This window comes from Pristis pectinata, chromosome 21, assembly GCF_009764475.1.
Source record: "Pristis pectinata isolate sPriPec2 chromosome 21, sPriPec2.1.pri, whole genome shotgun sequence".
Taxonomy (NCBI): domain Eukaryota; kingdom Metazoa; phylum Chordata; class Chondrichthyes; order Rhinopristiformes; family Pristidae; genus Pristis; species Pristis pectinata.
Window position 1 is genome coordinate 2,635,739 of NC_067425.1, and position 24,061 is coordinate 2,659,799.

Here is a 24,061-nt window from a genome sequence, read left to right on the forward strand (position 1 = left end):
AGGTGGCCGTTATCCCCGTCGGTTGCTCACGCCACTTCCGAAACCTCGTCTTGGACTCCTGGCTGGCTCGCCAAATTGTTGTCCGGAAATCAATTTTCCCTTTCTGTCCGCTGTAAGTAACACAGTGCCACGAGGTCAATTCGAACAAATACCTTTATTAGCAGTGCACCGCTAGGAGAATTCTCTTCACCACTCACTAAGAGTCGCTTCCCGAGTTCTCCCCGAACAAAGGGCAGACAGACATTCATACAGGAATCGTCACGCACATCCCATGCAAACGGCGCCGCGAGTTTCGGTCAAGCTATAGAGATCCCGAGACAGCTATCACACCTCTTGTCTTAGTATAATTGAGTTATAATCAAGGCTTTCAAAGGCAGGTATCACCCTTCATTGTTCAGACCAAGCCTCCACCTCGATGTTAATTACACTCAGTATCGCCACCGTCTGACATATCGGAATGGTCCGTTACCCGAAACAAAGGCAGTTAACATACTTAACATTCTAACCTAACTAGTGGGTCAGCAGCTTGCTAGTCCTTGCTAAAGAAATATAAATGCATATATATAGCCAGGTATAGGTATGGTTGCAATTCTTAACCCTTCACTTCCTCAAGACAGAATGTGTTCCAGGGAAAAATGAGGAAGGGGAGTAATTGGAAAGCTCAGGATCAGGTTTGTAATCACTGACGAATGACGTGAAATGTGTTGTTTCGTGGCAGCAGTGCAATGCAGGACATTAAAGTACTATAAATTACAGGAATAAATAGTGCAAAACAAAGGAATAACGAGGAAGTGTTCATGGGTTCACGGACCGTTCAGAAATCTGATGCCGAAGGGATAGAAGCTGTTCCTGAATCGCTGAGTGTGGGTCTTCAGACTCCTGCACCTCTGCCGAGAACTAGCATGACTCAGTGGGCTGAATGGCCGCCCGTCATCATCGGCAGTTTAAACCATCTCCAAGTGCAGCTGATGGTTCCAATAACTTCCAAGGAGCATTGAGAAGCTGAATTTGTAACTTGAGGGTCAGAGAGCAGAAGGTGAAGAGGGGAGGGGAGGGGAGGGGAGGGGAAATCAGGTGACACCAACCCTGGGTTATCGGAGCTTGCCAGAGGTTGGGAATCGAGACAAAGACTCGGTCTCCTAATCATGGCTCACAGCTGAGTGCCTGAGCACGGGTGAGGCCGAACAGTTTTTATCTCCCAGTCACATAACTCAGATCATCGTCATTAATCTAATGTGAATTACACGATCCATGCAAATTGGCTGCACCTTCTTCCTCATTACACCAGCGACCACAGTCCAAGGATCTAATGCTCCACCAGCACCATCCACTGCTTGAACCTGCTGCGGGGAAGGGTCCCCTCCCCTCCCCTCCTCTCCCCTCCCATCAAACCACTGATGACACATCCACCTCATCTGGCTGAGCACTAACACCCTCCTGAGGGTCAGTGTGTGTGTGGGACCCGTCCCCCAGTGAGGGTCAGTATGTGTGGGACCCGTCCCCCAGTGAGGGTCAGTGTGTGTGGGACCCGTCCCCCAGTGTGTGTGTGGGTGGGTGGGTGTGTGTGTGTGGGACCCATCCCCCAGTGAGGGTCAGTGTGTGTGTGTGGGTCCCGTCCCCCCCAGTGAGGGTCAGTGTGTGTGTGTGGGTCCCGTCCCCCAGTGAGGGTCAGTGTGTGTGTGTGTGTGTGTGTGTGTGTGTGTGTGTGTGTGTGTGTGGGACCCGTCCCCCAGTGAGGGTCAGTGTGTGTGTGGGTCCCGTCCCCCAGTGAGGGTCAGTGTGTGTGTGTGTGTGTGTGTGGGACCCGTCCCCCAGTGAGGGTCAGTGTGTGTGTGTGTGGGTCCCGTCCCCCAGTGAGGGTCAGTGTGTGTGTGTGTGTGGGACCCGTCCCCCAGTGAGGGTCAGTGTGTGTGTGTGGGACCCGTCCCCCAGTGAGGGTCAGTGTGTGAGTGAGACCTGTCCCCCAGTGAAGGTCAGTGTGTGTGTGTGTGTGGGACCCGTCCCCCAGTGAGGGTCAGTGTGTGAGTGAGACCCGTCCCCCAGTGAGGGTCAGTGTGTGTGTGTGGGACCCATCCCCCAGTTAGGGTCAGTGTGTGTGTGGGTCCCGTCCCCCAGTGAGGGTCAGTGTGTGTGTGTGTGTGTGTGTGTGTGTGTGTGTGTGGGACCCGTCCCCCAGTGAGGGTCAGTGTGTGTGTGTGTGGGTCCCGTCCCCCAGTGAGGGTCAGTGTGTGTGTGTGTGTGTGTGTGGGACCCGTCCCCCAGTGAGGGTCAGTGTGTGTGTGTGGGACCCGTCCCCCAGTGAGGGTCAGTGTGTGAGTGAGACCTGTCCCCCAGTGAGGGTCAGTGTGTGTGTGGGTCCCGTCCCCCAGTGAGGGTCAGTGTGTGAGTGAGACCTGTCCCCCAGTGAGGGTCAGTGTGTCTGTGTGTGTGTGTGTGTGTGTGTGTGTGTGTGTGTGTGTGTGTGGGACCCGTCCCCCAGTGAGGGTCAGTGTGCGTGTGGGTCCCGTCCCCCAGTGAGGGTCAGTGTGTGAGAGAGACCTGTCCCCCAGTGAGGGTCAGTGTGTGTGTGTGGGACCCGTCCCCCAGTGAGGGTCAGTGTGTGTGGGACCCGTCCCCCAGTGTGTGTGTGGGTGGGTGGGTGTGTGTGTGTGGGACCCATCCCCCAGTGAGGGTCAGTGTGTGTGTGTGGGTCCCGTCCCCCCCAGTGAGGGTCAGTGTGTGTGTGTGGGTCCCGTCCCCCAGTGAGGGTCAGTGTGTGTGTGTGTGTGTGTGTGTGTGTGTGTGTGTGTGGGACCCGTCCCCCAGTGAGGGTCAGTGTGTGTGTGGGTCCCGTCCCCCAGTGAGGGTCAGTGTGTGTGTGTGTGTGTGTGTGGGACCCGTCCCCCAGTGAGGGTCAGTGTGTGTGTGTGTGGGACGTCCCCCAGTGAGGGTCAGTGTGTGTGTGTGTGTGGGACCCGTCCCCCAGTGAGGGTCAGTGTGTGTGTGTGGGACCCGTCCCCCAGTGAGGGTCAGTGTGTGAGTGAGACCTGTCCCCCAGTGAAGGTCAGTGTGTGTGTGTGTGTGGGACCCGTCCCCCAGTGAGGGTCAGTGTGTGAGTGAGACCCGTCCCCCAGTGAGGGTCAGTGTGTGTGTGTGGGACCCATCCCCCAGTTAGGGTCAGTGTGTGTGTGGGTCCCGTCCCCCAGTGAGGGTCAGTGTGTGTGTGTGTGTGTGTGTGTGTGTGTGTGTGGGACCCGTCCCCCAGTGAGGGTCAGTGTGTGTGTGTGTGGGTCCCGTCCCCCAGTGAGGGTCAGTGTGTGTGTGTGTGTGTGTGTGGGACCCGTCCCCCAGTGAGGGTCAGTGTGTGTGTGTGGGACCCGTCCCCCAGTGAGGGTCAGTGTGTGAGTGAGACCTGTCCCCCAGTGAGGGTCAGTGTGTGTGTGGGTCCCGTCCCCCAGTGAGAGTCAGTGTGTGAGTGAGACCTGTCCCCCAGTGAGGGTCAGTGTGTCTGTGTGTGTGTGTGTGTGTGTGTGTGTGTGTGTGTGTGTGTGGGACCCGTCCCCCAGTGAGGGTCAGTGTGCGTGTGGGTCCCGTCCCCCAGTGAGGGTCAGTGTGTGAGAGAGACCTGTCCCCCAGTGAGGGTCAGTGTGTGTGTGTGGGACCTGTCCCCCAGTGAGGGTCAGTGTGTGTGTGGGACCCGTCCCCCAGCGAGGGTCCGTGTGTGTGTGTGGGACCCGTCCCCCAGTGAGGGTCCGTGTGTGTGTGTGTGGGACCCGTCCCCCAGTGAGGGTCCGTGTGTGTGTGTGTGGGACCTGTCCCCCAGTGAGGGTCAGTGCCTTCGAGAGAGCAGGGAAGTGTAATAATGCAAAGAACCAGTTTCAGGTGGGAAAGGCCAGTCTGTGGTGAGCAGACGGCTCTTTATTTTGATCATTTATCCACAGGCATTTTACTGATTAGTTTGCCAATGTATCAGACTCAGATCCTGTTTGTACACAGAAATCCAAGCTACATTCTCTACCTAATTTTCAGTCCCAAAATTACCACTTGCCAGGGGATGCCAGTGGGATCAGGAGCGGCGAGTCTCCGGCTGGGATCAGATTGGGGCCCTGAGCTCGGGCTCCAGCAGCTGAGCCCACACCTTGTTGTAGGGATGGACCAGCTGGGTGGGCTGCTCCTTGCCGTCCACGATGGGCTTCCTCTCGTTGGCCCACTTCACCAGCCCTCCGTCCAGGTTGTAGACCTTCGGGGACTCCTGCCCCTCCTGCTCAGAGCCCGACACGAGAGCCTTGTGGAGTTTCTGTGCCATCTCCGAACCGTGGTACCCAGCCGTACAGTAGCACACCACCTCTTTATCCTTCAAACATTCTACAACAAGACCCATCGTTAGAACAGGGAAACACATCAGTCAATCTCCTGGGAGGGGAGAATCGGGCTGGGCTTGGCCAATGGAATTCTCCCCCAATGTTTGAACCATATATTTCCACTTTCAATCCTGACTTTTATAATTGAGAAATCTATGTAATCAGTCACTGTGCGATTACACTCTGTGGCCAGTGATGGTGTTGTGCTTCAGTGTGATGTGAAGGGTGGATAATGTGGTAGGATCTTCTCTAGAGTCAGTATGGGTGGGTTAGGAACAAGAAAGGAGCAGTTACTCTACTGGGAGTATTCTATAGGCCCCTTGGTAGCAGCAAGGACACTAAGGAGCAGATCGGGAGGCAGATTTTGGAAAGGTGCAAAAATAACAGGGTTGTTATCATGGGAGACTTCAACTTCCCAAATATTGATTGGCACCTGCTTAGTACCAAAGGTTTAGACGGGGCAGTGTTTGTTAAGTGTGTCCAGGACGGAATCCTGTCACAGTATGTTGATAGGCCGACTAGAGGGAATGCCATATTAGATCTAGAATTAGGTAATGAACCAGGTCAGGTGACAGATCTCTCAGTGGGTGAACATTTGGGGGACAGTGGCCACCACTCCCTAACCTTTAGCATTGTCATGGACAGGGATAGGAGCAAAGAGGACAGGAAATATTTAATTGGGGAAGGGCAAATTATGAGGCTATAAGGCTAGAACTTGCAAGTGTGAATTGGGATGACATTTTTGAAGGGAAATGTACTATGGAGATGTGGTTGATGTTCAGGGATCTTTTGCAGGATGTTAGGGATAAATTTGTCCCGGTGAGGCAGAGAAGGAATGGCAGGGCGAAGAAACCGTGGGTGACGAGAGAGGTGGAACAACTAGTTAGGAGGAAGAAGGCGGCATACATAAGGTGTAGGCAGCAAGGATCAGATAGGGCTCTTGAGGAATATAGGGTAGCAAGGAAGGAATTTAAGAAGGGGCTGAGGAGAGCAAGAAGGGGACATGAAAAGGCCATGGTGAGTAGGGTTAAGGAAAATCCCAAGGCTTTTTTCACTTATGTGAAGAGCAGAAGGATGACGAGAGTAAAGGTAGATCCGATTAAAGACAAAGGTGGGAAGATGTGCCTGGAAGCTGTGGAAGTGGGTGAGATCCTCAATGAATACTTCTCTTCAGTATTCACCAAGGAGAGGGGTCTTGATGACGCTGAGGACAGTGTTGGTGAGGTTAATGTTCTAGAGTATGTTGATATCAAGAGGGAGGATGTGTTGGAGCTGTTAGAAAATATTAGGACAGATAAGTCCCCAGGGCCTGACGGAATATTCCCCAGGCTGCTCCGTGAGGCGAGGGAGGAGATTGCTGAGCCTTTGGCTAGGATCTTTGAGTCCTCGTTGTCCACAGGGATGGTACCGGAGGATTAGAGGGTGGCAAATGTTGTCCCCTTATTCCAAAAAGGTAGTAGGGATAGTCCAGGGAATTATAGGCCAGTGAGCCTTGTGTCTGTGGTGGGCAAGCTGTTGGAAAGGATTCTTAGAGATAGGATCTTGGGTATTTAGAGAATCATGGTCTGATCAGGGGCAGCCGGCATGGCTTTGTGAAGGGCAGATCATGTCTCACAAGCCTGATAGGGTTCTTTGAGGAGGTAACCAGACAGATTGATGAGGGCAGTGCAGTAGATGTGGTCTACATGGATTTTAGTAAGGCATTTGACAAGGTTCCACATGGTAGGCTTCTTCAGAAAGCCAGAGGCCAAGGGACCAGGGGGGCTTGACCATGTGGATTCAGAATTGGCTTGCCTGTACAAAGCAGGGGGTTGTGGTAGAGGGAGTGCATTTGGATTGGAGGGCTGTGACTAGTGGTGTCCCACAAGGATCGGTTCTGGGACCTCTGCTTTTCGTGATTTTTATTAATGACTTGGATGAGGGGGTAGAAGAATGGGTTGGCAAGTTTGCAGATGACACAAAGGTTGGTGGTGTTGTGGATAGTGTGGAGGATTGTCGAAGATTACAGAGGGACATTGATAGGATGCAGAACTGGGCTGAGAAGTGGCAGATGGAGTTCAATCTGGAGAAGTGTGAGGTGGTACACTTTGGAAGGACAAACTCCAAGGCAGAGAAGAAAGTTGATGGCAGGATTCTGGGCAGTGTAGAGGAGCAGAGGGATCTGGGGGTCCATATCCACAGATCACTGAAAGTTGCCTCACAGGTGGATAGGGTAGTTAAGAAAGCTTATGGGATGTTAGCTTTCATAAGTCGTGGGATCGAGTTTAAGAGCTGCGAGGTAATGATGCAGCTTTACAAAACTCTGGTTAGACCAAACTTGGGAGTACTGTGTCCAGTTCTGGTCGCCTCATTATAGGAAGGAGGTAGAAGCGTTGGAAAGGGTGCAGAGGAAATTTACCAGGATGCTGCCTGGTTTAGAGAGTATGGATTATGAGGAGAGACTAGAGCTTTACTCTTTGGAGAGAAGGAGGATGAGAGGAGACATAACAGAGGTGTACAAAATATTGAGAGGAATAGATAGAGTGGGCAGCCAGCGCCTCTTTCCCAGGGCACCAATGCTCAATACAAGAGGGTGTGGCTTTAAGGTAATGGGTGGGAAGTTCAAGGGAGATGTCAGAGGGAGGTTTTTCACCCAGAGAGTGGTTGGGGCATGGAATGCGCTGCTTGGGGCGGTGGTGGAGGCAGGTACATTGGTCAAATTCAAGAGATTACTAGATAAGCAAATGGAGGAATTTAAAATAGAGGGATATGGGGGATGAAGGGGTTAGATAGTCTTAAGCGAGGTTTAAAGGTGGGCACAACATTGTGTCCCCCAGTGAGGGTCAGTGTGTGTGGGACCCGTCCCCCAGTGAGGGTCGGTATTTATCGGAACCATCTCCAAGGAGAATCGGCTGGACATCCAGTCGGGATCTGGCGGTGTCCGAGACCTGGCGGTGTCCGAGACCTGGTGCTGCCGACACAGTTTGGTCCCGGGACAGGTGGTGAGGGGTGTACTGAAGGTGGGTGCAGCCACTACAAGGGTTCTGTGGGGAAGGGCCACAGCCCAGTGTCCTGGGCACTGCGGACCTGTGGAACAGCCTGACAGGGTGACGCGCCGGGCTGTCGGTGCTCCCTACCTGCCGGACCCAGCTCCCTGACCACCTGCTCCATGTCGGTGGTCTCGGGGTCAACGCGAACGGCTCCCTCCAGGTGACTGACCTCATACTCCGCCGGACTGCGGACATCCTGTAACCAGAGGGAGACAGCGGATTCTCGCTTCACTCTCTGTGTGGAGTTTGCCCGTTCTCCCCCGGAGGGTGGGGGTTCCCCGGGGGCTGCCGTTTCCCCCCACATCCCAGCGACAGGAGGGGTCGGGAGGGGGGGCGGGGTGGTCATTGTCCGCGGGGGGTGGGGAAGCTGGTGTGAGCGTGTGGGTCACAGGGAATCCCTGAGGGGAATGGGATGGACGGGGTCGATCTGGGGGCTAGCAGCGAGCCGGCGGGCCGAATGGTCTCCTGTGACAGTGGGAAAGGTGAGGGTGGGGTTCTGTGAATTCCGCCTGACCCCGATTTCGATGTTTGTTTCTGGGGGAAGATTTCCCGACCCCCCCACCCCACCCACCCGTGACTGGAGGGGCTTTATCGTGGGGGGTGGGAGAGACCGGGGGGGGGGCGGAGTGTCCCGGGGGGAGGGAACAGACCCTGGGGGGAGAGGGACTCGGGGCGGGGACATTGACCGGTGGGGGGGGGGGGGGGTCCCAGGCCGTTCGCCCCCCAGCTGCAGCCCCGGCGTCCGGCGGCGAAGCTACAGAAACCCCCCCCCCCCCCCCCCCCCCACAACCCGAGGGCCGGGTTGCGCGCTCCCGCCGCCGCTCGCCCCCGACGGCCGGGCCGGGCCGCGCTCACCAGCAGCAGCAGCCGCTCCCGATCCTCCCGCAGCAGCTGCTCCACCGCGTCCGTGCCCAGGCTCCGCACCGCGGGGAAGCGGTGGTGGATCCACTCGCTCACCGGCTCCATGTCGCGGCCCCGGGACCTCCCCTCCCCGGGGCCCCGCCCCTCCCGGGACCACCCCCCCAAGCCCCGCGCTGGGACACCCCCTCCCCAGGCCACACCCTTCCACAAGCCCCGCCCCTGGACACGCCCCACATCCATGGGCTCCTTCCATTCCCAGACCCCGCCCCCCTCTGACCACGCCCCCAGAGTCCACGCACAGCAGGATCCCATCACTGAGGGAGGAGCGGCGGAATCAGTGGGTGGTGCTGGGGGTCAGTGGCCCCCAGAACCCCTCCCGCCCTTGCTCCGCAGAGCCCAGCACCACTTCCCGCCAACAGCAGGGACCGTGGGACGGGGAGCGCGGTACCTGTGACCGGGCTGCAGTCCCTCACCCACTGAGCAGTGGTACCGGGACCGTGTGCTCACCGACACCTCCGCTCCTCCAGAACGGACACCCCACGCCCGTCACTGTAATTCCCCATCCCACTCCCTCCCTGACCGCTGTCTGTGGCCCCCTGAACTGTTCCAACAGTTCCCAACGCCAGCTCCAGGCCCTGCACCCTCAGTCTTACCTGCTGCACCTTGGGTCCTGATATCGGGTTCAACAACGTCAGATACCCAGCCCTTCCAGTTTGTGTCAGAACTTCCCAGTTCGGATGTCATCAACATGAAATATTGACTCCACTTCTCTCTCCACAGCTGCTGCCTGACCTGCTGAGCATTCGTGTTCACTTCAGATTTACAGCAACTGCTGCTGGGCTGTTGCTCAGTTATGAGACAGCCTGCAGCCACCTCTTGTGGACCAGAGGTGGATGAAGCACTACAGTGGTGCAGTGATTCACAGTGCCAGAGACCCCTGTTCAATCCTGACCTCCGGAGCTGTCCACATGGAGTTTGCACGTTCTCTCTGCAACGCCAGTGCTCCAGTTTCCTACACATCTCAATCTTGTATTGTTTATTTGGCCACTCTAAACTGTCCTTAGTGTTGGGAGTTGGTGCGAGAATCAGGGGTTAATGGTGATAAGAGAGATAACGGTTTACAGGTAAATAACCAGGGTAATTTGGTGGGATTGTTCTGAGCTGGAACAGATGCGATGAGATGAACAGCCTCCAATGTCATAAAGAAATCTGAAAATATGTAAGAGTTGATTTTCATTTTTGCTTCGTAGTCAGTCCTGTATCTGGTGAGTAAAGTTCAACAGATTTTATTGTTCCAACTACCAGGATACAAAGTCCCTGAATTCCATCCCAAACCCTCCAACTATTATTTAAATATGTTCCTGAGCTCCACTCACACTCCTTCATCAAGATTTGGTCGCATCCTAAAATGTTGTGAAGGCTATTGAGCATTTTACATTAAATGCGATATGTAAATGCAGTGTGGCCAATCACTCCCCACTCCACCAGCACGTTGGCTGCAGCAGCAGTAAAATCCCCTGACCCAAGACATCGACGATTTCTCTCTCCCCTCCACCCCTGCTCGACCTGCTGAGTTCCTCCAGCAAGTTGTTGCTCCAGATTCCAACACCTGCAGTCCCTCGTCTCTAGAAATCCCCTGACCCTCATGCAATTGTTCACTTATTAATGAACCCTGCATCTCCTCTGCTGCCGCTGTTAAAGTTTAACCCTGTTTGAATTTGCCCTTGATACACGGCCTCTCACTCGTTGGCATGGAGCGAGATGCTGAGGCAGCAAAATAAAATAAGCAGAGATTAAATAAACAGAAGAAACAGATTTGGTGATTGAAAGCAGGCATCCGGAACTAGGTGAACTGGAGCGTGTGGGGCAGTGCAGATCACACAGAAAGGGAGGGGTGACTTGAAAACAAGGTGAGAAATTTAAAACAGAAGTCAGCGAGCGCGGGGCGATGGGGCCCCGGTCGGTTTACAAAGATTGGCAGGCAGTGGTGTGTAGGAATGCAGCAACTGAGCCCAAGTAAACAAGGACAAGGGATGGAAGTGGGTGGCTGAGCCGGGCAGCGAGCAAACCAGATCACGGTTGTGAAGGGGGGGGGGGGGGGGGGGGGGGGGGGGGGGGAAGGAAGATAGGTGGTCTTGGCGACGGAGACAACAGGCTCCAACAAATCACTGCATCCGCTTCAATGTCCCATATACCCGGTCACCTCGGCCCCACAGCGGATGGTTAGGCTTGAACCCTGGTTCGACCCACCCCGCTACGTACCACCCTCAGCAGCATCAGAGCTTTCACAAATCAGACACACGCTGGGTTTTCCCCAGAGATTTCGGTTGGTAGTTAGCCTGTTGTATTAATCATAAACAAACAACTTGTGAACAAATCTACAATATTTTACAAAATAACCCAACACAAATGTAACTGACTGTACCTGCTGGCCCAGTCAATGCTGAGTGTGTTGTCCCTGGGGAAGTTTACATTGTCAGCCTTCACACATCAACAAAAGAAAAATACCCCTTCAAAAGTCTTCACACCACTCCTTCCAGTAATGTAACTGTTATACAACAACAGACCCGTCCCCAAAAGTACTGTACCCCAGTGTTACACAGCGACAGACCCGTCCCCTGCCGGTACCTTACCCCGGTGTTATACAGCGACAGACCCGTCCCCAACGGTACTGCGCCCCAGTGTTATACAGCGACAGACCCGTTCCCTGCCGGTAGCATACCCCGGAATTACACAGCGACAGCCCCGTCCCCGCCAGTACTGTACCCCGGTGTTATACAGCGACAGACCCGTCCCCACTGGTACTGTACGGCGGTGTTATCAGTGACAGACCTGTCCCCACCGATACCGTACCCTGGTGTTATACAGCAACAGACCGTCCCCACGTCACATAGCTCTAAACACTCATTACATTCACTGCTGGATTGGACAGGGAGTACTAAGTTTTTGCTGGGTGTGGACTTTCACAGCACACTGACATCTAGTAACACCACCATCTTCTATCGCTTTAAGTCCTTCTACAAATGACCAACATTTCTGGGTTCCCGACTGGGTAACCAGACAAGTCCAACAGCTTCTGGAGAGAGACGTGTTCTGTCCCACTGATATCGACTCTCAGCAGTGAATCCAGCCGATGGGGAGGGGGTTGCTCGTCGCTCTCCTTCAATCACAAGTCCGACCTGTTTATGACACAAATATCCAAGGACGGGTTCCTTCCTGCTCCAGACCCTCCTCAATGCTGCCAGAAGAAAGTCTCTGTATGTTTCCCGTGAGAGCCTTTCCTCTCGCTCTCCCCTCCCCTCCCCGGGCTGCCGTTCTCTCACTTGCTAGATGCATTGTTCTGCTGCTGCTGCTCTGCCAGGGCTTGTTGCAGCCTCACCCGCTTCCGAGAGTAATGCTGCCAGTGCAGCAGCTGCTGCTCGTCGATGAACTTGGCACACTGGGCATTGACCAGCTCCTTGCGGAAGTGCTCATACTGCAGCAGCTCCAGCATGTGGAGGCACTGGGGGTACCTTCGGGGGGGAAGAGAGAGAGAGTGAGGGAACCAGTGGAGGGACAGGAGGGGGGGTGGAGGGCGACAGTACAGGGACACAGGCCTGGGCACTTACTTCAGGTACTTGGCGTACTCTGGCTCCTTCCAGTACAGCAGGTACTTGAAGTAATTGACGAACGTTCGGTCTCTGAAATAGCCTCGCTGAGCCAAGACTGAGGCATCAAGACAAAATTATTTGATTAGACGCCAGTGACAATGATAAACTCGCCAGATGACACTGATAGACTCGAACCGATCCCACCTCAGCAACTGGTCCCTGGCTCCCTCTCCCCTCAGCCACATTCCTGGCCCCCACCACTACCCATGTTAGATCACCCCTCTTTCACCCCATCCCCACTTCTGCTCCTCTGCAGTACCACCCCTCTGAACCATCCCTCATAGAAGTTGCTCCCTACCACCCCACCACTGTCCTCACCAGTGCTGACACCCATGACTTTCAGTGAACATCATCACTCACTGGGCCCTTCCCAAAAATAACCCCCGTACCTCACTCCCTCACTGGGCCCTTCCTAACCAGACTGAGAGCCGGCAATCAGGGGCACCGAGACACTGCCTGATACATACCCCCCACCTACCACCACGGAAAGCACAGCTCTCACCAGTATTCCACTGCATTGAGGCAGTTTCCTGCCGTGAATACTCACAATTCAAGTAATTCGGGTTCGCCAGACACTGAACAAACTCCAGCTCCATCTGGAATCGCAGCTTTGCCTGTTCCTCTGAGGATGGGGAGTGGGGTGGGGGGGGGGGGGATGGAAAACACATGTTAACTGTCTCTCAGTTTAAATGCTGACGAAGTGTGATGCTGGAACCACGAGTGGACGTCGGTTCCTCCAGCTTCAACTACCGGTGCTTGGACTGCCAGCACAGCAGTAGTTGAAACATTCTCCCCACCTCCCGTCACTCACTGGGGATCCTCTACCCCTCCCCAACAAACAGCAAGATGCCCCACAGCCTCAGGGACCCGGGTCCTGACTGCCAGTGCTTTCTGTGCAGAGTTTGCACGTTCTCCCTGGGACTGCACAGGTTTCCCCCTGGTGCTCGTTTCTGCCCACAACCCAATGACGTGTGGGTTGGTGGGTTAATTGACCCACTGTAAATTACCCCTAGTGTGTGGCTGAGGGGTAGAACTTGGGAGAATTTGATGGGAATGTGGGGAGGATTAGAGTAAATGCATGGTTGATGGTCGGCACAGACTCAGCGGGATGAGAGGCCTGTTTCCATGTCTATCTCTGTGACTCCAAGATGCATTTCTACAGAATCTTCTATGATTTCAGAACACACTACAGTGGCTCACAAAGTCACAGAGAAATGCAGCTGTTGCAAGCTAGAAGGTGGGGCAGCTCACTCACACACACCAATGTCCCCAAACAAACAATGACCATCTGAGCATGAATCCCAGGCCAACACCACCAAGGGAGTACTGCAGTGCCAGAGATGCCATCTCAGAGGCAGCGTTAAACAGGCTCCCCTCAGGTCTAGGTTGTAGAATTTATTCTACAACTAAGGATTGGGGAGGGGATTGCGGGGGGGGGGGATCTGAGGGGATGGGGTGGGGGGGGATGGTGAGGTTGGAGTGTGGGGGGAGGAGGGGTGGGGGGGATGGTGAGGTAGGAGTGTGGGGGGAGGAGGGGTGGGGGGATGGTGAGGTGGGAGTGTGGGGGGGAGGAGGGGTGGGGGGGATGGTGAGGTGGGAGTGTGGGGGGAGGAGGGGTGGGGGGGATGGTGAGGTGGGAGTGTGGGGGGGAGGAGAGGTGGGGGGGATGGTGAGGTGGGAGTGTGGGGGGGAGGAGGGGTGGGGGGGATGGTGAGGTGGGAGTGTGGGGGGAGGAGGGGTGGGGGGATGGTGAGGTAGGAGTGTGGGGGGAGGAGGGGTGGGGGGATGGTGAGGTAGGAGTGTGGGGGGGAGGAGGGGTGGGGGGGATGGTGAGGTGGGAGTGTGGGGGGAGGAGGGGTGGGGGGGATGGTGAGGTGGGAGTGTGGGGGGAGGAGGGGTGGGGGGGATGGTGAGGTGGGAGTGTGGGGGGAGGAGGGGTGGGGGGGATGGTGAGGTGGGAGTGTGGGGGGAGGAGGGGTGGGGGGGATGGTGAGGTGGGAGTGTGGGGGGAGGAGGGGTGGGGGGGATGGTGAGGTGGGAGTGTGGGGGGGATGGTGAGGTGGGAGTGTGGGGGGAGGAGGGGTGGGGGGATGGTGAGGTGGGAGTGTGGGGGGAGGAGGGGTGGGGGGGGATAGTGTGGGGGGAGGAGGGGTGGGGGGGATGGTGAGGTGGGAGGAGGGGTGGGGGGATGGTGAGGTGGGAGTGTGGGGGGGATGGTGAGGTGGGAGTGTGGGGGGAGGAGGGGTGGGGGGATGGTGAGGTGGGAGTGTGGGGGGAGGAGGGGTGGGGGGGATAGTGTGGGGGGAGGAGGGGTGGGGGGGATGGTGAGGTGGGAGGAGGGGTGGGGGGGATGGTGAGGTGGGAGGAGGGGTGGGGGGATGGTGAGGTGGGAGTGTGGGGGGAGGAGGGGTGGGGGGATGGTGAGGTGGGAGTGTGGGGGGAGGAGGGGTGGGGGGATGGTGAGGTGGGAGTGTGGGGGGAGGAGGGGTGGGGGGGATGGTGAGGTGGGAGGAGGGGTGGGGGGGATGGTGAGGTGGGAGTGGGGGGGGGGGAGGGGGGGTTTGCCGCCAAGATCTTACACCTGGAGGTCAAATAATTGTTAGACAACCAGCCGGTGGATCCCGAGACACCGGACCCGAGCTGCCCGGATAGCAGAGAAAGCTCAAGGGGCCGAACTGCCTCCTCTTGCCCCGTGGGAAAGGTCCGAGGGCCCGAATGGCCTCATCCCGTTCACGAAACGGCCGCTCCGGACCGGGAGAAGCAGCTGCCCCCCACTTCCGCCCCTCAACCCCCCCCACTTCCGCCCCTCAACCCCCCCTCCCCACTTCCGCCCCTCAACCCCCCTCCCCACTTCCGCCCCTCAACCCCCCTCCCCACTTCCGCCCCTCAACCCCCCTCCCCACTTCCGCCCCTCAACCCCCCTCCCCACTTCCGCCCCGGGAATCGCAGTCCCGGTCATGTGACCACCAACTTCCGCTCCTTCCTCACCGGTTTCCAAGGAATTCGGTGCGGCCGCCATCCTGCCCTCACCCCCCACGAACAGCGGGCGGGAACAGCCGCTCTGCTCCCTCGCCGCTCGCCGTTCACGGTCACCACCCAAGGTACCGGTTACCGCGCGTTATGGGTAGAAGCAGCGCGGGGCCCGGCCGGTCAGCGAGCGGCGCGCCGCCGCCTTCACCAGCCCTCGCAGGAAGTGACGTAACGATGGGCCCTCCCTCCGGGCTGCAGGGGAAACGGCGCAGTGCCGCCCCCTGCCGGTGGGAGGACCGGCGCCCTGGGCTGGAGGACCGGTGTTACCCCCTATGTTGGCGGACCGGTACCGCCCCCTGGGCTGGAGGACCGGTACCGCCCCCTATGTTGGAGGACCGATACTGCCCCCTGGGCTGGAGGACCGGTGTTACCCCCTGGGCTGGAGGACCGGTACCGCCCCCTATGTTGGAGGACCGATACTGCCCCCTGGGCTGGAGGACCGGTGTTACCCCCTGGGCTGGAGGACCGGTACTGCCCCCTATGTTGGAGGACCGGTGTTGCCCCCTGGGCTGGAGGACCGGTGTTGCCCCCTGGGCTGGAGGACCGGTACCGCCCCCTATGTTGGAGGACCGGTACTGCCCCCTGGGTTGGAGGACCGGTGTTACCCCCTGGGCTGGAGGACCGGTACTGCCCCCTATGTTGGACCGATACTGCCCCCTATGTTGGAGGACCGGTACCGCCCCCTGGGCTGGAGGACCGGTACCGCCCCCTGGGCTGGAGGACCAGTGTTACCCCCTGGGCTGGAGGACCGGTACCGCCCCCTGGGCTGGAGGGGTGCTGCAAGTTCTTTCATTGGAAACTGACCCTGGGACTTTGCCTCGATGTTTCCAGTCTCCTCACGCACTCTGTCTGCACCTCCAGCTCTACCCCCACCCAGAACCAACCCCGACATCGTCATCAACCCCACTGACAGGGATGTGCTGTCGTCACAGGGAGGACTGACCTCCATTTCCGTCTCTTGTGTTATTTTCTCTCGGGTGGAGATGTGGGTTGTTCTGCACTGCACTGCACTGCCTGAGGTGATGTCTTCCAGTTTTACCCCCGGACCACTGATTATCCCTCAGCCATATCACTGCACGCAGATTATCTGATGATTGCATTGTGGGAGCTTACTGTGCCGAAATTGACTGCTGATCTCCCACAGTGACTTCACTTCAAAAGTTGTCTACAAATCTCTTTGAGAACTTCTGAGACAAAAGTTGTCTACAAATCTCTCCTGAGGTGGCGAAGTCAGCCATTGCCTCACAGTCCCAGAGACCCGGGTTCGATCCCGACCTGAGGTGCTGCCTGTGTCAATGCACAAGAAGTGCTGGAGGAACTCAGCAGGTCAGGCAGTATCTATGGAGGGAAGTAAACAGTCGACGTTTCGGGCCGAGATCCTTCATCAGGACTGGAAAGGAAGAGGGCAGAAGCCAGAATAAGAAGGTGGGGGGAGGGGGTAAAGCACACACAGGCAGGTGACAGGCGAGTTCAGGTGAGGGGGGATGGTAGGTGGGTGGGGGAAGTGGGGGGAGATGTAATAAGCTGAGAGGTAGAAGACGAAAAGAGCTGAAGAAGAAGGAATCTGGTAGGATAGGGCAGTGGATCGTGGAATAAAGGATGGGGGAGGGCAGATATACACCGGTCTCTCTGTCCCCCTCCTGTGTGACTGTCTCACATTTCCGAGGGAGCGTTCCTTCTGGATAACCGGTTTTGCTGAAGCTTCCTTCCTGTTTTCCGGCAGACCTGCACCTTTGCCGACCCCCCAGCGGGCAGGGGCTTTCCCCAGCAAGGATGAATCCCGTCATCTGGTGGATTCGGACCAGCTTTCAGTCAGTGCAAGACCTGGGCTCGGACCCCCTGTTGCAGCAGCTCACACAGAACCAGGGCCAGATGTTGCTGCTGGTGAGTGGCACCGAGCAATCCTTCCCCCCTCTCCCGGGAACGGCGGCCTGGAATCTGGTGTGTTGTCTCAGGACGTTGATGGGAATGGGCAGGTTCACGGAGACTGACAGGAGACACAGAGGTGTGTGTGGTGAAGTGTGGGAGAGGTGGGGACACTGAAGTGGAGAGAAACACCAGTGCACAGCGGAAGGATTTAATTCAGTGCTCTAGATCCAAGGTTGCTGACGAGGCAGTGCTGGGGGCTGTGAGGGGAGGGGGAATGTAGTCAGGCTTCATGAATGGGCAAGGCCATGCCAGATGTGTGGTTGTCCACATTGGTAGGTCAGAGAGACCTGGGGGTCACTGAAAGGTAGCATCCAGGTTCAGCAAGCGACCTGGAAAGGTACCAGTAAGTTGGCCTTTATCGCAAGAGGATTTGGGTGCAGGGGCTGAGATGTCTTACTCCAATTATATAGGGTGGAACCCTGTGTCCAAAACACTGCGCACACTCTGGTCTCCCTGCCCAAGGAAGAACGTACAAAGGGAGTACAGCAAAGGTTCACCAGACCCATTCCTGGACAGGCAGAGGAGAGAGAAAGCAGACTCTCTTGAGGGAAGAGGGCAAGGTGATCTCAGTGTAAAGTACAGACATGATGGGGCTGGACAAGGTGGATGGGATGAGGTGTCTTCCTCTGGCAGGGCTGTCTCGAACCAGAGATCAAAGCTTCAGAAGGGGGTTGGCCAGAGGTGAGGACGGAGGTGGGTCTTTGGAATTCTCGACCCAGGAGGCTCAGTCGCTGAGTTTCTTTAAGGTCAGTCCATTCTGAGACGTTGAGAACGGAGGGACATGGGGCAAGTGCAGGGAGGTGGTCCTGAGGTCGAGGATCTCACTGAGTGGTGGAGAAGGTGCGAGTGACCGGATGGCCCATTGTTGCAGAAACGATGTCCATGTGTAAGTGTGTACATAGAACCTAGAATGGTACAGCACAGGAACAGGCCCTTTGGCCCACCGTGTCTGTGCTGACCATGACACCAATCCAAACCAATCCCATCTGCCGGCACATGGTCCATACCCCTCCACCCCCTGCCTGTTCATCTGCCTGTCTAACTGCCACAATCGTGTCTGAATCCTCCACTCCCCCTGGTAGCCCGTTCCAAGCACCCACCACTACCTCTCGCCTTAAACCGATGCCCTCTAGTATTTGACATTTCCAGCCTGACTGTCTACTCTGTCTTTGTCTCTCGTAATTTTATAAACTTCTGTGAGGTCTCCCCTCAGCCTCTGGCGCTCCAGAGAAAATGTTCAGATTTCATGGCCCTGTCAGGCCTCCCTACAACCCCCTCTCTGCCCCAGGTTTGTTGTGAGAACGCCCTGCCCCCTGGGCCCAGTGTAACACACACCCCCTTGTACGGATGTCCTGGAGCCTGGCCCCAGCTGTGTGGCTGCAGCTGGATGGTTGCTCAGCCTAACGTGGTCCCGCTCAACACATCCCACCTATGTTGCAGCCCCTTGCTCGTCACGTGTCCCGCTCCCTCCCTTTGTCATTGGTCTACAGACTGGGCCGGTGTACAAGACCATGACAAAACCCTCAGCAAAGCCTTCCTCACCACATCACTGTCCCTCACCTCCTGCCCGCTGCCAATTCGAGGGCCGTGGATCTACACGACAGACGAGAAACCAGCTCAGTGTCCGTCAACTGGACATCAGAACCAAGTCATCCTGAGCTGCAGGCATCGTCAACGGTCTACGCGAGGTTGGTCTCACACTTAACCTCTGCAAATCGAAGGTCTTTGCTGACCCCACCTACTGTACATCTCCACTCTCCAACAATCCGGCGAGGCTGTGGATAAGATGGACCTCTTCCCACAGCCCAGGAACCAGCTCACAATGAAGACAGACACCGATGATGAAATTTACCACTGCCTTCAGTGCCCCAGCTTCTGGTCCATTGAGGATCAATACCTCAGACCTGGCACACCACTCATGGTCCGCTCAACAGCAGGGTATGTTTCTGGGACCTGGACTACCTCGAGCAGGTGTCTAATACTAGAGGGTATACACAGGGTGAGGGAGGCAAGTTCAAAGGAGATGTGCGGGGCAAGTTTTTTTTACACAGAGAGTGGTGGGTGCCTGGAATGTGCTGCCAGGGGTGGGAGTGGAGGCAGATACGATAGAGGCGTTTAAGAGGCTCGTAGGCAGGCAGATGAAATGCAGAGAATGGAGGGATATGGACCTTGTGTAGGCAGAAAGGATGAGTTAGTTAGGCGTTTAATTACTAGTTTAATTAGTTTGACACAACATTGTGGTCAAAAGGACCTGTTCCTTCGCCGTACTGTTCTGTGTTCAATGTCAAGGCACTGGAGAGATACCACTAATGATATCTCGGCAAAATTCACTGGAGGGATGTGAACCAATGGCAGTGTCCTCTCCCAGGTCAACACCCAGGGTATTGTGGCCCTGGTCACTCTCAGTTTCTTACCCTGGATGCCCCACATCGTTTGCATACACAACACCAGCTCCCTCTCTATTCCAAGTTGTGTCGTTGGAAGAAGTTCAAGGATGTGCCCAAAATTGCTGGTCCATGACCGTTCAAAGTAGAGGAGGATGTCCTGAAGCTGGAGATGGGGCACAAAAGATCCACAAAAATATTGCTGGGACCAGAGGGCTTGAGTTGTAAGGAGAGACTGGACAGTCTGGGACTATTTTCCCTGGAGTGAAGGAGGCTGAGATCTTATTGAGGTCTCATGAGGGGCACAGATAACGTGGACAGTCACCGTCTTTTCCCCAGGGTAGGGGAGTTTAAAACTAGAGGGCACAGGTTTTGGTGAGAGGGGAACCTGAAGGGCAACTTTTTCACACAGAGTGTGGTGGGTGTGTGGAACGAACTGTTGGAGGAAGTGGTCAACATGGGTACAATTAAGGTGTTTAAAGGACATTTGGACAGGTCCATGGATAGGAAAGGTTTAGAGTGATATGGGCCAAACACAGGCAAATGGGACCAGCATAGATGGGCACCTTGGTCAGCATGGACCAATTGGGCTGAAGGGCCTGTTTCTGTGTTGTATGAGTCTATGACGAGGAGTGCTTGAGCTGGGATTACACTGTGGGTCCATACATCGGGAGCCGACGGGCCGGTGTAACCAGTAGAAGCCCACCTGCCCTGTCACACCCCCGGCCCATCTGTGGGCCCCACATTGGCCCCTCGGATCCCACAGGACCAGAGTGGCAGCGAGTCAGCCTTGTCTCCGAGGGACCGCTGCAGTCACTGACCGGCTCTCGGTCCGTGAACTTAGTCACTGGGTGTGCCAGTGTCAGCACTGGGTGTGTGTGTCAGTAATTACACACCCACCGGTGGCAGTAATTGTCATGTCATGGGTAATTACTCAGGAGGCACAGCAAAGGATGGCTGGCAGACAGAAATAACATCCCAAAATAACCTCCACCCCTTTACAGTACAGTCAGCACAGGCACTGCGATGGGTTGGAAGTGGAACACGTTCAATTGTACCAATCCTCAGTCACATCCACAGACTTGGTGTCTCAGACACTGTTGCGTCATGGCCTCGTCAGGTCAGACACAGAGTGAAGCTCCCTCCGCACCGTCCCATCACACATTCCCAGGGTCAGACACAGGGTGAAGGTCCCTCTGCGCTGTCCCATCACACACTCCCGGGGTCAGACACAGGGTGAAGGTCCCTCTGCGCCGTCCCATCACACACTCCCAAGGCAAGGACAACGCAGCAACCCGATCCTTGTTCTTCTTGTCTCTCTCTGGCTACAGGATGTCCGCAGTCCGGCAGAATATGAGGTCAGTCACCTGGAGGGAGCCGTTCGTGTTGACCCCGAGACCACCGACATGGAGCAGGTGGTCAGGGAGCTGGGTCCGGCAGGTAGGGAGCACTGACAGCCCGGCGCGTCACCCTGCTGTCTGGGCCTACACCTCTCCCTCATCCCCTCCCTCCTCACCTCCCCTCCTCTCCCTCATCCCCTCCACCTCCCACCTCTGGTCCTCCCACCCCAGCTAGGGTGGTTTGGGGTAGGGAGCTGTGGTTGGGAAGAAGGGTGGGGTGGGGGGGAGGTTCAAGGGGGCAGAGTGAATGGGCAGCAGTTGGGTGGGGACGAGGGGGTGGGTTGAGGTGGTTGGGCTGAGGGGTAGGGAGGGCTATTAGATGAGATGGTAGAGGATGGAGTTGGGTGAGGGATGAGGGAAGATGTGGTGGGGGATGAGGTGGGTGTGTGAGGGGTGAGGGAGGGTGGGTGGTGAGGGGTGAGGTGGGGAGGGTGGGAAGGAGGTAAGGGTCAGGGAGGGGTGAGGGAGGGAGGGTGAGGGACAGTGTGAGGGAGGGAGGGGGAGGGAGGGAGGGTGAGGGACAGTGTGAGGGAGGGAGGGGTGAGGGAGGGAGGGTGAGGGACAGTGTGAGGGAGGGAGGGGTGAGGGAGGGAGGATGAAGGACAGTGTGAGGGAGGGAGGGTGAGGTTGCTCTATCCCCAGACACGTCCTTGGCCCGACCCCCCCTGACCGCCCTATCCTCCACAGACGCTGAGACAACCAGGGAAGTGGTCTGTTACTGCACCGTGGGCTACCGCTCCTCCCGACTGGCCCAGCGCCTGGGTCAGTTCCTGGCCAGTGAGGCGGGGCAGGGCCTCCGCCACTCGCTGAGGGTCTACAACCTGGAGGGAGGGCTGGTGAAGTGGGCCAACGAGAGGAAGCCCATCGTGGACGGCAAGGGCCAGCCCACCCACCTGGTCCATCCCTACAGCGCAGTGTGGGCCCCCCTCCTGGAGCCCGAGTTCAGGGCCCAGATCTGAGGGGGGGGGGGGGGGGGGGGGGGGTCCTAGATCGCTGACTCAGGGACACGGCAGCGGAGAAATGGAGGCTTCGCCGGGAATGGTCCAGGAATTCGATTGTGGTGAAAGGGTTAATCGAGTCGACATAATCTCTGCTCATGCTTCTTGCTGCTAGTTTCTCTTCAATATTAATATGTACTTTCTAACTGTCGGGTCTGATAGATGGAGGGGGCAACCAGTCACTCACTCTGTGGGTTACCTGGAGGTTTAAGACCAGGTTCACTGAGCTATTGTGTGAAGACGGACCTTAACGCTACCATTGGTTGACAGCAGAAGCTGACTCAGATCTTTCCTAATGGTATGTTGAGGAGAAAGTGGATTAAGTTGATAACTGGTTCTGCAGAAGGAAGGGTTTGCAAAGGTATCATTAACCTCAGCAGGGGGATAGAGCAGAGACAGGCTGCGGCTGTCTGTGGGACAGTGTGCAGACACAGGGCTCTCTGCTCGTTCAAAATTAGGGGTGGGGGCAGGTGTTGAGACATCGAGCAGCACTGGAACAGCTGCTGTACTGAGCACTGACTCCCCGAGGTGCCGACTCTCCCCGGGGTACGGTCCCCGAGGTACCGACTCTCCCCACGGTACGGTCCCCGAGGTACGGTCCCCAAGGTGCCAACTCTCCCTGGGGTACAGTCCCCGGGGTACCGACTCTCCCCAGGGTGTGGTCCCCGGGGTACCAACTCTCCCCGGGGTACGGTCCCCGAGGTACCCACTGTCCCCACGGTACGGTCCCTGAGTACTGACTCTCCCCGGGGTACAGTACCCGAGATACCGGCTCTCCCCGGGGTACGGTTCCTGCCTCACCCCTCCCTCTCACTTCTAACTGGCCATCTTCTCTCCACAGGAAAAGAAGCAGGAGTAGGCCACTTGGCCCCTCAAACCTGCCCCATCCTGCCATTGAATGTGACCCTGGCTGTTCTACACTGGCCTCAGCTCCTCTTCTGTGCCAGTTCTACCATTACCCTCAATTCCTCGATCTTTCACGTTTATCTGTCTCCACCTTAAATATATCCAATGATCTGGCCTCCACCACCCTTGGGGACAGAGAACTCCAGAGATCCACCCCCTCCAAGAGACAAAATTACTACGGACCTCACGTTTTAAATACCGGCCCCTTATTTTGTATCTCTGTCCCCCTGTTTGTGACTCACCCGCTGGTGGAGACATCCCAACACCCACCCTGTCATGCCTCCTGACAATCTTATCTTTGGATAAGGTCACCCCTCAGTCTTCTAAGCTTCACAGAGCATAAAATAAGGAAACATTTTGCAGCCCCATGCGCTGAGAAGAGGACAGTTGTGGGCAAAAGGCCATTGAGGGAGATTCAGAATCAGGATCAGGTTTATTATCACTAACGTATTTCATGAAATGTGTAGTTTTGCGGCAGTAGTACAGTGCAAGTTATAAAAATTACTGTAAGTTACAAAATAAATATAGTACAAAAGAGGAATAATGTAGTAGTGTTCATGGGTTCATGGACCGTTCAGAAATCTGATGGCAGAGGGGAAGAAGCTGTTCCTGAATCATTGAGTGTGGGTCTTCAGGCTCCTGTACCTCCTCCCCGATGGTAGTAACGAGAAGAGGTCATGTCCCGGGTGGTGAGGGTCCTTAGTGATGGATGCCACCTTCTTGAGGCACCATCTCTTGAAGATGTCCTCGATGGTGGGGAGGGTTGTGCCCGTGATGGAGCTGGCTGAGTCTACAACCCTTTGCAGCCTCTTGCGATCCTGTGCATTGGAGCCTCCGTACCAGGAGGTGACGCAACCAGTCAGAATGCTCTCCACTGTACATCTGTAGAAATTTGCAAGCGTCTTTGGTGACGGACCAAATCTCCTCAAACTCATAATGAAGTAGAGCTGCTGGCGTGCCGCCTTCATGATTGCATCAATGTGCTGGGCCCAGGAGAGATCCTCTGAGATGTTGAAGCCCAGGAACTTGAAGCTGCTCACCCTTTCCACTGATCACCCCTCAATGAGGGCTGGTGTGTGTTCTCCCGACTTCCCCTTCCTGAAGTCCACAGTCAGTTCCTTGGTCTTGCTGATGTTGAGTGCGATGCCTCAGGTAATGGGAGAAATATTCAGTCGTTGTGCTTCAGTATTTGTTGGGACAGGTGGATGGCATTGGATGGTGAGTAATTACAACACCCAATGAGAATGAGGGCGGCAGGGGCGGGGGGACACCACCACCTGCAGGTTCCCCTCCAAGCCACGCACCATCCTGACTTGGAAATCCATCGTCGGTCCTTCGCCGTCACTGGGTCAAAATCCTGGAACTCCCTCCCTTACGCCACAGCGGGAGCTCCTTCACCAGGACTGCAGCAGTCTGAGAAGGCAGCTCACCCCCACCTTTGTCAAGGGACAATTATGGATGGACAATGTGCTGGCCTGCCCAGTGATGCCCACATCCCAGTGACGATAATGCACTTCTCTGGGTGCTGTACAAC

At 56.3% G+C, this 24,061-nt stretch overlaps 3 protein-coding genes across 3 annotated transcripts; 1 reads left to right on the top strand and 2 right to left on the bottom strand.

Annotated features, from left to right (window-relative positions):
• Window positions 1-3,855: 3,855 nt before the first annotated feature.
• LOC127581272 (tRNA uridine(34) hydroxylase-like) lies at window positions 3,856-8,356 on the bottom strand. The gene is made up of 3 exons (XM_052035491.1): window positions 8,225-8,356; window positions 7,457-7,565; window positions 3,856-4,344 (listed from the first exon to the last, which is right to left on the bottom strand). Exons 1-3 carry the CDS (start codon window positions 8,333-8,335, stop codon window positions 4,073-4,075), a joined length of 492 nt encoding a protein of 163 aa, XP_051891451.1. The 5' UTR covers window positions 8,336-8,356; the 3' UTR covers window positions 3,856-4,072.
• A 1,822-nt stretch (window positions 8,357-10,178) lies between these two features.
• LOC127581477 (uncharacterized) lies at window positions 10,179-23,071 on the top strand. The gene is made up of 5 exons (XM_052035936.1): window positions 10,179-10,246; window positions 14,830-14,981; window positions 16,634-16,794; window positions 20,555-20,663; window positions 21,311-23,071. The coding sequence occupies exons 1-5, from the start codon at window positions 10,179-10,181 to the stop codon at window positions 21,580-21,582; spliced, it is 762 nt and encodes a 253-aa protein (XP_051891896.1). The 3' UTR covers window positions 21,583-23,071.
• On the bottom strand, window positions 10,558-15,078 carry med31 (mediator complex subunit 31). Its single transcript, XM_052035494.1, has 4 exons — window positions 14,869-15,078; window positions 12,428-12,502; window positions 11,839-11,935; window positions 10,558-11,742 (listed from the first exon to the last, which is right to left on the bottom strand). The coding sequence occupies exons 1-4, from the start codon at window positions 14,897-14,899 to the stop codon at window positions 11,550-11,552; spliced, it is 396 nt and encodes a 131-aa protein (XP_051891454.1). The 5' UTR covers window positions 14,900-15,078; the 3' UTR covers window positions 10,558-11,549.
• Window positions 23,072-24,061: the final 990 nt, after the last annotated feature.